This window comes from Salmo salar, chromosome ssa22, assembly GCF_905237065.1.
Source record: "Salmo salar chromosome ssa22, Ssal_v3.1, whole genome shotgun sequence".
NCBI lineage: Eukaryota > Metazoa > Chordata > Actinopteri > Salmoniformes > Salmonidae > Salmo > Salmo salar.
Window position 1 is genome coordinate 4,361,434 of NC_059463.1, and position 15,281 is coordinate 4,376,714.

Consider the following 15,281-nt stretch of genomic DNA (forward strand, 5'->3'; position numbering starts at 1 on the left):
AACTGCACTGCAGATGATGGCGTCAGACAGTAGTTGGTCAAAATGGGACACAAAATGATCCAGCATCCGTGTCAAAATCAAATCTTTGTAAAGTATATGGCTCCCCTTGTCAATACAAACCCATTTTCCCCTGGACTTCACAGATGGTCATTTGCTCATCAGTTGCCCACAAAATGTCACATCACAACCTCAGTCGTTAAAAGCTTAAATTCGTGTTAATCTAACTGAAGTTTCCAGTTTCCAGTAGCTATTACAGTAAAAAAAATACCATGCTATTGTTTGAGGAGAGTGCACTAAACACTTTTATCATGGCAACTGGTTTGATACATTCCCCTCTGAAGGTAAATAATATACTTACATTCAGTAATCTTGTTCTGATTTGTCATCCTGAGGGTCACAGAGATAAAATGTAGCATAGTTTTGTTTGATAAAATCCATTTTTATATTTATATTTAGGAACTGGGTTCTACAGTTTGAACCCCTGCTGTGTTTGATACACACGGGAAACTGTTGAGCGTTAATAACCCAGCAGCGTTGCAGTTCTTGACACAAACAGGTGCGCCTGGCACCTGCCACCATACCCCATTCAAAGGCATTTAAATATTTTGTTTTACCTATTCACACACTGAATGGCACACACACAGTCCATGTCTCAATGGTCTGCAAGTTTAAAAATCCTTCTCCCCTTCATCTACAGTAAACTGATTGAAGTGGATTTAACAAATTACAAATCAATTAGCTATCATAGCTTTCACCTGGATTCACCTGGTCAGTGTATGTTATGGAAAGAGAAGGTGTCATTGTTTTGAACACGCAGTGTATATTTACACACTGAAATACCATTTTAGTGTAAGAGCTGTTTGAAAAGACCGCCTGAAATTTTAGCCTGTTTTGGTGGGATGGAGTTTTGGCCTCACATGGTGACATCACCATGCGGTAAATAAGTTAATAGACCAATAAGAAAGAGAGTTCCAAACCTCTCTGTCAAAAACAGCACATTTTCTGTTTTCCCCTCCCCACTCAGACCACTCCCAGACAGTCCTAGCAGGTTTTAATCAAGGAACTCTCTGTACTTTGCTCCGTTCATCTTTCCCTCGATCCTGACTAGTCTCCCAGTTCCTGCCTCTGAAAAACATCCCCACAGCATAATGCTTCCAACACCATGCTTCACCGTAGGGATGGTGTCAGGTTTCCTCCAGACGTGACGCTTGGCATTCAGGCCAAAAAGATTCATCTTGGTTTCATCAGAATAGAGAATCTTGTTTCTCATGGTCTGAGAGTCCTTTAGGTGCTTTTTGGCAAATTCCAAATGGGCTGTCATGTGCATTTTACTGAGGAGTGGCTTAAAGGCCTGATTGGTGGAGTGCTGCAGAAATGGTTGTCCATCTGGAAGGTTCTCCCATCCCCACACAGGAACTTTGGAACTCTGTCAGAGTGACCATCAGGTTCTTGGTCACCTTCTTGACCAAGGCCCTTCTTCCCCGATTGCTCAGTTCGGCTGGGCGGCCAGCTCTAGGAAGAGTCTTGGTGGTTCCAAACTTCTTCCATTTAAGAATGATGGAGGCCACTGTGTTCTTGGGGACCTTCAATGATGCAGAAATGTTTTGGTACCATTCCCCAGATCTGTGCCTCAACAAAATTGTGTCTCAGAGCTCTCCGGACAATTCCATCAACCGCATGGCTTGGTTTTTGCTCTGACATGCACTGTCAACTGTGGGACCTTATATAGACAGGTGAGTGCCTTTCCAAATCATGTCCAATAAATTGAATTTACCAAAGGTGGACTCCAATAAAGTTGTAGAAACATCTCAAGGATGATCAATGGAAACAGGATGCTCAATTTCGAGTCTCATAGCAAAGGGTCTGAATACTTATGTAAATAAGGTTTTTCTGTTTTTGCTTTGTCATTATGGGGTATTGTGTGTAGATTGATGAGGACATTTTAGAATAAGTCTGTAACGTAACAAAATGTGGAAAAAGTCAAGGGTTCTGAATACTTTCCAAGTGGACAGTACATGTGACACGTTAGGCTGCTGCTGGAAGAGCTAACGCTAGGCGGATGATTGGATGTGGTATGCTATTCGGCGGAGCAAACATTTCGAAAGTTAAGGCGCGGTGTTTGAATGTTGACATGGAAGTGGTTGAGCAACACTGGGCTGGACAATGACGGATGGAGATAGAGGTACTGAAAAATAGTAACAGAGAGAAAGAGAAGAGAAAGAGAAGAGACAGAGCAAGAGAGAGAGAAGGAGACACAAATGGAAGTCCAGAAAAGAGAGAGAGAGAAGGTGAGTGAGAGAGAGAAAAAGAGAGCCAGTGAGAGCGAAAGATGGATAGGGGACGTAATAAACTTGCGCAGCCCCATTGTGCCGGGGGAGTTCTGCTGACAGCACTAAACCACACCCAGTTTCCCACATCGGCTTTCCTATTGGCTGATCCGCAAAATCCCAGCAACAGCCTGCGCTCTCTCCCCTCTCTTTCTCCACAAAGGACTTACCAGTGAATGAACTGAGTCAAGCACAAGCTGTTGAAATAGTAAAAGCCTCTCTCCGCCGATCTTTATCACCCAGAGCAACCAGACAGACACCGACGCCATTGCAGTGCACAGGAGAACCCTACCCTGGGTGAAGCTACATCAATAGAGCATGCTACGTAGGAATATACCTTCTCTTCAACAAAACAACAGACTCCACTGAACTGAGAGTCTGTTTTTCCTTTCAATTCTCCCCAGAATTATTCTATTTTCTCATTCTAGGACAGCATTGCTCCTCTCCTCAGCGACTACCCTCGGAGCAGACACTCCCACAACACACCAGGACACCCCAGTCTGACCAAACAAAAGTTGTGGAAACCTATCAACTTTGGAGAGAAGCCGATCTATACGGCCGGATATACGGTGGCCTTCCAGTGCAGAGAGAGAGTGAAAGAAAGAAGGATTTGGTGATTTTTCTCTCTTCTGGTGGGTCTGTGAAAGTCTGTCAAGACGCCGCGTGCCGTGCTCCGTGTGAAGAATGCCCAGGCGAGGATGGCCAAGCCGGCTGAGCCAGCGCCCACACCTGGGCTCTACATGGAGCGCTCGCAGAGTCGGATCAGCCTGTCGGCCTCCTTCGAGGCCCTGGCCATCTACTTCCCCTGTATGAACTCTTTTGATGAGGACGATGTCGGTAAGCAGCCTAAAGGTGCTAGCAGCAGCCTCCACGGGCTTCCTCATTTACTACTTCCATCATTTCCATCTTCACTGCTCGTGGGCTTCTCGTAGTAGCTCATAGTTGTTGTGACAGGTTGGTAGACAAGGTTGTGAAAGTTTGTGAGAGGAGCATGGTTATGCATGTCGGTATCCCTCTCTTGAACTAAATTCATGTGTAGTTGTGAGTGTTATGGTGTAGTGGTGGTTTGCATGTCTAATAAACCATTTGGGCAGATATTTTGATGTATAGTGAACATAGCTTCTGATCAAATGTTGCCACCATGTAAGTGTGTAATATATTTGCAAATGGCTGATGGGTGACTGTTAACAGCTCCAAAAGGAATATTATAGGTGTCACCCAACTTGATGCATTGCAAATATTAGAACTGCCATTTTAATGTGGAGCTTTGGCAACAAAGCAATTCAGTCTCTCTCTGACTGAGAAATGATTTATCCACCCCAATGATATTATAAATGGCTGGATGCATTAGCACAACTGTTCCCATGACTGCTGCCAACACACACACAAAAGTTGGCTACTTTAACTACAGTAATCAGACAGACACATGGAAAAGAGAGTAGTAGTTCTGTGTCTGAATGCGCAATTGAAATGCTAATTATTTTGCGATTTGACAAACTACACTTCTCAAGTTCAACACCCACTGATTACAGGTTAATTTCTCTGTTGAGTTGAGCCACAGATATGCCCTCATCATTTCACTTCTCATTCAACCTATCGCTGTCATTATATTTAGGCTGATTTGGACTCTCTCTGGTGCACATTGCCAGCCAAACGTGTGAAGGTGAGGAGAATTGATTGTGAGATCGCTACTGTCGCTGTTTTATCTCATCTCTCCTCCTCTCTTTTCGCTGTGTATGTCTCCATCTTCCCGTCTCTTTCTCCATCTTCCCCTCTCTTTTACTGTGTGTGTTCTGTCTCCATCTTCCCGTCTTTTTCACTGTCTCCATCTTCCCCTCTCTTTTACTGTGTGTTCTGTCTCCATCTCCCCTCTCTTTCATTGTCTCCGTCTCCCCCTATTTTTCACTGTCTCCATCTCCCCCTCTCTAACACTGTCTCCATCTCCCCTTCTCTTTCATGACTCCATCTCCCCCTCTCTTTCACTCTCGCCATATGCCCCTCTCTTTCACTGTCTCCATATGCCCCTCTCTTTCACTGTCTCCATCTCCCCCTCTCTTTCACTGTCCATCTCCCCCTCTCTTTCACTGTCCATCTCCCCCTCTCTTTCACTGTCTCCATCTCCTTCTCTCCCATTCTCTTTCATTGTATATTTCAATCTCCATCATCTCCTCGGTTTTATGTCTCTATCTCCCCCTCTCTTTCACTGTATGCAGTGCCTTCAGAACGTATTCATACCCTTTGACTTTTTCCACATTTTGTTCTGTTACAGACTGGATTCAACATTTATTAAATTGCTATTTTTTTTCTTTACGAGGAATTTAAAAACCTCTGTGGTCTTTGAGGTTGAATCTGTGTTTGAAATGCATTGCTTGACTGAGGGACCTTACAGATAATTGTATGTGTGGGATACAGAGATGAGGTAGTCATTCAAAAATCATGTTAAACACTATTATTGAGATTGAGTCCACACAACTTATTATGTGACTTGTTAAGCATATTTTCACTCCTGAATGTATTTAGGCTTGCTATAACAAAGGGGTTGAATACATTTCAGCTTTTCCTTTTATATTAATTTTCAACAACAAAAAAATCTAACATAATTCTACTTTGATGTTTTGATGACACAAAATCTTAATTTATTCCGTTTTAAAGACACAACAAAATGTGGGAAAAGTCAAGGGGTGTAAATTCTTTCTGAAGGCATTGTACAGGTATACAGTATCTGTATATGTCTCCATATCCTCTCCCCTCTCTGACTGTCAGCCCGCGGGGGATCTGCATGTGAGACAAAGTGCTACCAGGCCAGACATCACATCTCCCCAGCTAAACCTCACCGCCAACAGGAACAACACATCAGACTGCGCCTCCCCGTCAAGCTCTAGCTCTACGTACAGTCAGAAGAGTCACGCACAGCAACCGTTGTCACAGATCTATCACAGATAGAAATCTCTGGATTTCATCATCAGCCCTTCCATGCTAGTATGTCATTACGCTCGATTAAACGGCAGACGTTTTATGATACGATTGAATCCTTGCATGTATAGTTAAAACCCATGGTCACTGATCTACGTATGTAGCCTACATGTATTATATGTATCTCTATCTCAGGATCTCATCAGCTTTCCATAACTCGCATCTCATCAGGCTTAATCTTGTCAGACAGCAGACATAGACTTTTATCATGGTCATTTTCTTGCGTGTACTGTAAGAATCACCGGAATGGAATGCAGCAGGTGAGCATATGGTAGTGATGCTACTGTGAAGCTAATGCTGGCAGAATGCATTGCTGTGGCTATAGTGTAGCGGACCTAGTGGTGCTGGGAGCCAGAGGGGAGGATTATTGCCTGTTGAGACATGTACTGGCACTCAGCCTTGATTACAGCTTGAAAACCGTCGATGACCATGTCCCATGTCCCCATATCTCAGCCAGGGGAAGAAGTGAATAAATATGAATATACTGTATTTGGGAATATATTTGGGGCCCAATTGTTACAAGCAGCATTTTAATGCCAAAAGTGAGGAAAATGGGAACAAATAAAAACACAGTGACCAAGGAAATTAAAAAGTAATGGAAAGAATCCTGTTTCATAATATTTGATACTGTCATATAGATGCAATACTATAAGCCATTTCATATGGATGAGGGATGCTTCTTAATCCACCAAATCTGTCAAATTTGGTTTGACAGAAAAGTAAAACAGCATTTCTAAATATCTACAAACTAACCTAAAACAGGAGTTGAAGAACGCTGTGACGTTTCTAACAGAACATTGGATGAAACAACATCAAAAACCAACAACATTGGACAAATTAATGAAACAACCCCATGGCACCCTCCTACTAATACCTACCATAAATCAATTTCTAAGAGGAGAAATTGGGCGCAGTATAGAAACAACACATATTGATGAAAAAAAAGGAAAGGACTGTGGTATTGGTTCTGGTGATCTATAAATGTGCAGGTAATGACAAAGCTATTAATTAGACATCAGTTATATCCAGGGGAAACTGAACATTTTATGTTGTTCAATCAGTCAGGTCTATGTTTTAGACAGGGCTAGAACATGGAGGAAAAAAGGTTCCGTTGGAGGCCATGTTGGAGCAACAACCCAGAAAAGTCACCAATAAAAACTTTATTTGCCGAAAAGTAGGTTTAGTCGGTGGTGAAAAGAGGCAATCCATTGAAGAACATACTGTACATTATATCTACCGATTTCTGTGATATTTTGCATTGCATCGTTTTTCAGTGTTAAATAGAGTTGATTTCCTTAAAAATGAAATAATCACTTAACAATCTAGTGATAGTGTTATTAACTGTTTGCCATTTATGCATTCAGTAAGCTTTGTTTACATATACTCTGTAACACTTTGCACTAAGTTGTTCTTATATCTGTGTAGTATAGCAGTAACAACACTAACATTATTAACATCTTGTTTTGCACATGTGCGCCTGACTGTTTGAAAGTGGGGGTGAAAACGCTTGGTGGTGCACCCAGACTATTTTTGCATTTTAAATGTTTTTTCTATACTGTTTTTCTTAAACCTTTAGACTCATTCCAGTATACGGGTTGAAAATGGCAGATTTGGGCACTGATAAATGCCTAAATTGGAATGCAGAGGCTGCACAGTAACATGCTATACATCAAATAAAATAGAATTTGATTGGTCACATACACAGATTTAGCAGATGTTATTGTGGGTGTAGTGAAATGCTTGTGTTCCTAGCTCCAGCAGTGCAGTAGTATCTACCAATTCACAACAATACACACAAATCTAAAAGTAAAAGAATGTAATTAAGAAATATATAAATATTACATTGAGCAATGTCAGAGTAGCATTGACTAAAATACAGTAGAATAGAATACAGTATATACATATGAGATGAGCAGAGCAGTATGTAAACATTATTTATACATTATTAAAGTGACCAGTGTTCCATTATTAAAGTGGCCAGTGATTCCAAGTAAATAGGGCAGCAGCCTCTAAGGTGCATGGTTGAGTAACCAGGTGGTTGCCAGCTAGTGATGGCTATGTAACAGTCTGATGGCCTTGAGATGGAAGCTGTTTTTCAGTCTCTTGGTCCCAGCTTTGATGCACCCGTACTGACCTCGCCTTCTGGATTATAATGGGTGAACAGGCCGTGGCTCGGGTAGTTGATGTCCTTGATCTTTTTGGCCTTCCAGTGACATCGGGTGCTGTAGGTGTCCTGGAGGGAGGTAGTTTGCCTCTGGTGATGCATTTGGCAGACTGCACCACCCTCTGGAGAGCCCTGGGGTTGCGGGCAGTGCAGTTGCCGTACCAGGCGGCGATACAGCCCGACAGGATGCTCTCAATTGTGCATCTGTAAAGGTTTTTGAAGGTTTTAGTGGCCAAGCCAAATTTCTTCAGCCTCCTGAGGTTGAAGAGGCGCTGTTGCGACTTCATCACCACACTGTCTGTGTGGGTGGACCATTTCAGATCGTCAGTGATGTGTATGCCGAGGAACTTGAAGCTTTCCATCTTTTCCACTGCGACCCCAACGATGTGGATGGGGGCATGCTCCCACTGCTGTCTCCTGAAGTCCATGATCAGCTCCTTTGTTTTGTTGACATTGAGTGAGATGTTTTTTTCCTGACACCACTCTCCCAGGGCCCTCACCTCCTCCCTGTAGGCTTGTCTCGTCATTGTTGGTAATCAGGCCTACTGCTGTTGTGTTGTCTGCAAACTTGATGATTGAGTTGGAGGCGTGAGTGGCCACGCAGTCATGGGTGAACAGGGAGTACAGGAAGGGGTTGAGCACACACCCTTGTGCAGTCCCTGTGTTGAGGATCAGCAAAGTGGAGGTGTTGTTTCCTACCTTCATCACCTGGGGGCGGACTGTCAGGAAGTCCAGGACCCAGTTGCACAGGGCGGGTTAAGACCCAGGGCCCCGAGCTTAATGATGAGCTTGGAGGGTACTATGGTCTTAAATGCTGAGCTATAGTCAATGCACAGAATACTTGCATACTGTAGGTATTCCTCTTGTCCAGATGGGATAAGGCAGTGTGCAGTGCGATGGCGATTGCATCGTCTGTGGATCTATTGGGGCGGTATGCAAATTGAAATGGGTCTAGGGTGTCAGGTAAGGTAGGGGTGATATGGTAGAGGTGATATGAACCTTAACAAGCCTCTCAAAGCACTTCATGATGACCGAAGTGAGTGCTACGGTGCAATAGTCATTTAGATCAGTTATCTTTGCTTTATTGGGTACAGGAACAATGGTGGACATTTTCAAACGTGGACAGCAGACTGGGATAGGGAGAGATTGAATTGTCCATAAACACTCCAGCCAGCTTGTCTGTGCATGCTCTGAGGACGCCGCAAGGGATGCCTTCTGGGCTGGCAACTTTGCGGGGGTTAACACACTTAAATGTTGGCCACAGAGAAGGAAAGCCCACAGTTCTTGGTAGCGGGCCACGTTGTTGGCACTGTGTTATCCTCAAAGCGGGCAAAGAAGTTGTTTAGCTTGTCCGCAAGCAAGACATCGGTGTCCGCGACATGGCTGGTTTTCCCTTTGTAGTCCATGATTGTCTGTAGACCCTTGTGTCTGAGCCGTTGAATTGTGACTCCGCTTTGTCTCTGTACTGACGTTTTGCCTGTTTGATTGCCTTACGGAGGGAATAACTACACTGTTTGTATTCAGCCATATTCCCAGTTACCTTGTCATGGTTAAGATCTCTGGCTCTGCGCTTCACAACACTGTATGGGTTTTGACTGACAGCCATTCTGAACTTCAGCACCTCGCATGACAAGAAGTTGCCCCCATCCCTCCCGCTATTTGAGCATCTTCTGCAAATGTTTATTGTCTGAGTGAGGGAAATGCCGTAAATTAAGAGGACTTCATGTATTTTGAAAGATGAGACGTTGAGAATTATAATAAATACTGCTTTGATGTCATACAAGCAAGCCAAACACCTGTGAGTCCAGATGTGCACTTCACATTTCCATATCATAAAACTCAGGTAATTTACAGTGTCAACGTTTATGATCAATATTATGAAGAAAATTTGCCATGGCACACGCACCTGAATGCATCCATGACTCCTTTCTGTTTCCATTAATTGAATTGTGAAAGCCTTAATATCACTTTAATATCGTATTTTATAACTTAGATAGTCATACTGACAATATAAAAAAAAAAATTTTTTAAATTGTACATTAAGTTCATCTTTTTTTGTCACAAATAATGCAGTCACAATAATGCAGTACAATTACAAATGTGACTTTGATTTATCTTTTAACAATTTTCTTTCTAAATAAGACAGTGTAACGGGTTTCGTCAGAAGGAGTGGACCAAAGCGCAGCGTGGAAAGTGTTCATGATTTTATTAACAATGAAACACTCGAACAAAAATAACAAAACGAAAGCGCACAGTTCTGTCAGGTACAGAAATACAAAACAGAAAACAACTACCCACAAACATAGGTGGGAAAAGGCTGCCTAAGTATGATTCCCAATCAGAGACAACGATAGACAGCTGCCTCTGATTGGGAACCCTACTCGGCCAAAACAAAGAAATAGATAACATAGAATGCCCACCCCACATCACACCCTGACCTAACCAAATAGAGAAATAAAGCGTCTCTTTAAGGTCAGGGCGTGACAATACCCCCCCCAAATGTGCGGACTCCCGGCTGCAAACCTAAACCTATAGGGGAGGGTCCGGGTGGGCATCTATCCTTGGTGGCGGCTCCGGGGTGTAGCCCCCGCTCCGCCCGCTGATCCCTCCACTTTTGTGTCACCGGACCGTGGATCATCGCCGGAGGAACCAGACCGTGGATCAACGGTCTGCAGGCCGCCGCTGGAGATTCCGGACTGCAGGCCGCCGCTGGAGGTTCCGGACTGCAGGCCGCCGCTGGAGGTTCCGGACTGCAGGCCGTCTCAGGAGGCTCCGGACTGCAGGCCGTCTCAGGAGGCTCCGGACTGCAGGCCGTCTCAGGAGGCTCCGGACTGCAGGCCGTCTCAGGAGGTTCCAGACTGAGAAACATCTCAGGAGGCTCCGGACTGCAGACCGTCTCAGGAGGCTCCGGACTGCAGGCCGTCTCAGGAGGCTCCGGACTGCAGGCCGTCTCAGGAGGTTCCAGACTGAGAAACATCTCAGGAGGTTCCAGACTGTGAAACATCTCAGGAGGTTCCGGACTGTGAAACGTCGCCGGAAGCTCCGGACTGGGAAACGTCGCCGTAAGCTCCGGACTGGGAACTGTCGCCGGAAGCTCCGGACTGGGAACTGTCGCCGGAAGCTCTGGACTGGGAACTGTCGCCGGAAGCTCTGGACTGGGAACTGTCGCCGGAAGCTCTGGACTGGGAACTGTCGCCGGAAGCTCTGGACTGGGAACTGTCGCCGGAAGCTCTGGAACGGGAAGGCGCACTGGAGGCCTAATGCGTGGGGCTGGCACAGGTGGCGCCAGACTGGTAACACGCACCTCAGGGCGAGTGCGGAGAGTAGGAACAGGACACACCGGACTGGGCAGGCACACTGGAGGCCTAATGCGTGGAGCCGGGACAGGTGGCACCAGACTGGTGACACGCACTTCAGGGCGAGTGCGAGGAGCAGGCACAGGACACACTGGACTGAGGACACTCACTTCAAGGAGAGTGCGACGAGGAGGCACAGGATATACTGGACCGTGGAGGCGCACTGGAGGTCTGGAGCGTAGAGCTGGCACAACCCGTCCTGGCTGAATGCTCACTTTAGCCCGGCAAGTGCGGGGCGCTGGCACAGGATGCACTGGGCTGTGGAGACACACTGGAGATACGGTGCGCATCACTGCATAACACGGTGCCTGTCTGGTCACACGCTCCTGAAAGCGAGTGCGTGGAGGAGACACAGGACTACCAGACTGGGGAGGCGCACTGAAGGCCAGATGCGTGAAACTGGTGCATATGACACCGGACTGATGTTACGCTCCTCAGCACGCCCGCTCTGCAGCGCTCTCAATGTCAACACCTCTCTCCGGAATCTTGCGTTGAATTCCTCACTCGTCTCCCTGACTGGCTCTGGTTCACCCCTCAGCTCTCAACGGTGAGCACGAGGAGTTGGCTCAGGTCCCAAACCTGACTCCACCAAACTCCCCGTGTGCTCCCCCCAATTTTTTTTTTGGGGGGGGGGCTGCCTCTCGTGCTTCCGTCGTTGCCGTGCTAGTTCCTCGTATCGTCGCTGTTCTGCTCTCGCTGCTTCAATCTCCTTCTTCGGACGGCAATACTCCCCGGCCTGCCTCCAGGGTCCTTTCCCGTCCGGGATTTCCTCCCAGGTCCATTGGTCCTGACCATGCTGCTTGGTCCTTTGGTGGTGGGTAGTTCTGTAACGGGTTTCGTCGGAAGGAGTGGACCAAAGCACAGTGTGGAAAGTGTTCATGATTTTATTAACAATGAAACACTCGAATAAAAATAACAAAACGAAAAGCGCACAGTTCTGTCAGGTGCAGAAATACAAAACAGAAAACAACTACCCACAAACACAGGTGGGAAAAGGCTGCCTAAGAATGATTCCCAATCAGAGACAACGATAGACAGCTGCCTCTGATTGGGAACCCTACTCGGCCAAAACAAAGAAATAGATAACATAGAATGCCCACCCCACATCACACCCTGACCTAACCAAATAGAGAAATAAAGCGTCTCTCTAAGGTCAGGGCGTGACAATGTGAGGGCATTGAAAAAGAACTTGAAAATGCAAACTGGAGTTTTGCATTTAAATTTGGTAATTGATTATGTTCACATAAAAAGAATATTGCAAACATATTATTCGTTTTTTATTATCAAATTAGCATTTTTTGGGGGCAACTATATAAATATCCATAAGTTGCGGCCCTGAATCTGCAATAGAAATAATAAAATGTTGCTCCGGTAATATGGGTCATATTTGATCAGTTTGGGCTAGAGCAGGGTTCTCCAACCTTTTCTTTCATAAAAGCTACTTCATACTAAAACATGTTTTCGCAAGCTAATCATACACAGCTTGCATATTTTGTTATTGTGTAGGCCAATTTGATGACTAAAAACAAAGAACATTTAGAACTTAATTGCGTTTTCGTTCTTAAAACCACACATTTTTTACAAAAATCATTCTACTGTAGCCTACATTGAGAATCTTGCCTTTTTAAGATGAGAGAACAAACTGGTTTGAACAGTCCCTGCAGGACAAGGCTACTATCAATTATTTTCCAATTATTGTTAAATTGTCATTCTGTTTAATAGAGGCCTTTTGAACAATAACCACCATGAGTAGGCTACATATCTGTCAACAAATGCTGAAGAAACATCATAATCATGAAATACATGAACATAATCATCAGTAGATGGCAAAAATGCAGAATGCTGTTAAATGCCTGTAAACAGCTTGGGAGGAAAATTATTTAACTGATTTAATTATGTAATATTAGGCCTAATATCACTATCTACTTGCGAGCTACTCATTGACAGCTTGCGAGCTACCGGACAGGCAGTTTTCTGCTCAGGTGCAACCTTTGGTAGGCTGATGGAAGGCTACTCAGAGTCAGAGTCTGCACTACAGTGAAGCCTAATCAGACATGCCCATGCTCATCATGGTTCGAACAGGCAAAGTGAAATGATACAATGAATTTGCTGGTGGTGCACACAGCTCAAATTATATGTAACAGCACCATTGGACCAACACCATCAATAAAAATGTAACAACAGCACAAAAAAATGTATAAACCATTTTATTTTGCAGGTGCCTTTTCATTTTAAACACCAATGGTGAAACTAGTGCTTTTTTTTAACCAGGCAAGTCAGTTAAGTCAGTTAAGAACAAATTCTTATTTACAATGACGGCCTAGGAACAGTGGGTTAACTGCTTTGTTCAGGGACAGAACGTCAGATTTTTACCTTGTCATCTCGGGGATTCGCCTAGAAACCTTTTGGTTACTGGCTCAACGTTCTAACCACTAGGCTACCTGTCACCCCTTTCTAACTAAACTAAAACAGTGGCACACAGGAGGGAAGCAAAACTTTCCAGTGCTCAAAACCATTCATCTTGAGTCTATTGGGGCAGGGGGTGCAAAATGGAATCTGTTAATTTTTATATCATATATAAAATTGTCATATCTATAGTATTACAGAATAGCTCAAAACATTGCAAATATAAAAAATGACAGATTTCCCAATGGAATATGATCATCTGCAAAACAATACTTTTGCACCCTTATTTTGAAAGTGGAAGTGCAGCTGCTCCATTGGCTCCATTGCTCAGGCGCCTCTGGTTATGCAGAAGATGGCTAAGTGCACCACTACTGCCTTCATGACACCTAGAAGTACTGTTGTTGCGATAACAGAAATGCCTTGGCTTTTTCGGGGTCAGTGGTATTGATGGTGCTTCTTGGGTATGTTATGTTGTGGTGCGAAAGGTTGTGAGTTCACGCCCTGGTGCACTTGACTCAAATCACACAGTTTCATCTGGCTGTTGGGGTTGCTGCTGGAGGAGGCCAAAGTGTGGTGGATGGCTAAGTGTATCACTACTGCCATTCTGAGACCTAGAAGTACTGTCATCCCGATTCAGAAATGCATTGTCTTTTCTGGGTCAGTTTACAGTTATTTCCATGTTCACTTCATAGCCTCATGGCATGAATGCATAACCTCTCTATTTGGTCCTCAGCTCAACCTATGCCTCAAAGGTCAAGTATCTATTACCTTTCCCATGGTCAGTGTCTCAGCTGTGTTCATAGTGTCCCAAAATGGACTACATGTAAGAAATGTGTCTTCAGATCCAACCTTCTCCCAATTTATTTAAAGTATCATCTTTTGCTTCAAATGTTCGTGTTTACCACTCGTGTTGACGCACTCCTGAGGATCTATATGCTAAGCCTGTTTTCTAGCGCCTCCAGGAGAGGAACTGGGATCTATTGAAAAAAATCTATGAACTTCCTATGCTTGTTACCACTCCCTCACTGTCAAGCCTGGTTTGATGCTGCCTCTCAAAATATTATTGAGACAGAGAGAGAGCGAGAAATAGTGAGAACGAGAGAGAGAGTGAAAGAGACACTGTCTCGAGAAATTTTGTTCCCATACCCATGCACTTGCAGTGCGTATGTATTAAACAATGAGGAATTAAAGTTGTCATGTGTGTGTAGGGGGTAAATATCCCTTAGCACCTAATGGACTTTGAATTAAAACATCTGTGCATCTGAAGTTACTCAGTGGCAATGTGACTTTTTTAGGCTTTATCAAGTGTATAATCCCTCCATGATTTATATAATCTGTCACTATGTATGAGATTTCATCCTAGAGCAACCCTCTAAAAATGGCAAATCCATATTTGATTTACACAAACATGAGATAGATGAGATGAAGTAACCCTGTTAGTAATCTATTGATGTTCTCTTGTTAGCCATGTGAAACCCATTCATGCAGCTTGCCTGCCTCAACCCCTCCACCTCCTCCTCCTTTCCTTGCTTGCTTTGTTCTAGCTAATACAATGCTGTGGATATGCACACACATGTGTTCTATGAAAGCAAGGTCTGTACAGAACAAGCACTGACCTGACCTTTAAGCAAATGTGTGCTACAGCTACGACCTCCCCATTCGGAGCTAGCCTATAACAGGAGCTGTGGAACATTCAGATATAAATATATGATATAGAACAAACATGCCTCTCTTACATGTAGAATGAGAAATCATGTTGGCCCTATTCATGATGTTTCTATCTGCAATGTTCCACGTTTGCCTACTGAATGTGACCCAGGACTGTGTGACAGACCTAAATCATATGTTTCTCTTGGAGGTCTATTAGGATGGCTGCTTGTTTTGTTTTAGGCGTTTACATAACATGCTCTTATCGGCTTTGCAAAATGGGACTACTTAGGGCTTAACACAATGAGCCCATCCCAAACCCATTGGCCTTACTGCAGCATTGTTATTAGGGCATCTGTATCCTCCACATCAATGTCAAGATTCATTTCTAGTGTATTATGGGATGTT

General features: G+C 44.3%; 1 protein-coding gene across 2 annotated transcripts in view; it reads left to right on the forward strand.

The window, feature by feature from the left end:
- Positions 1–1,972: 1,972 nt before the first annotated feature.
- Positions 1,973–15,281, forward strand: part of rims4 (regulating synaptic membrane exocytosis 4) — a 51,723-nt gene continuing 38,414 nt past the window's right edge. The window contains exon 1 of one of the 2 annotated variants that reach the window (XM_014165913.2): positions 1,973–3,179. In XM_014165913.2, the coding sequence (XP_014021388.1) occupies positions 3,026–3,179 (154 nt within the window). In that variant the 5' untranslated portion in view covers positions 1,973–3,025. The remainder of the gene's footprint in view (positions 3,180–15,281) is intronic. The other variant, XM_014165914.2, reaches the window with a different exon arrangement.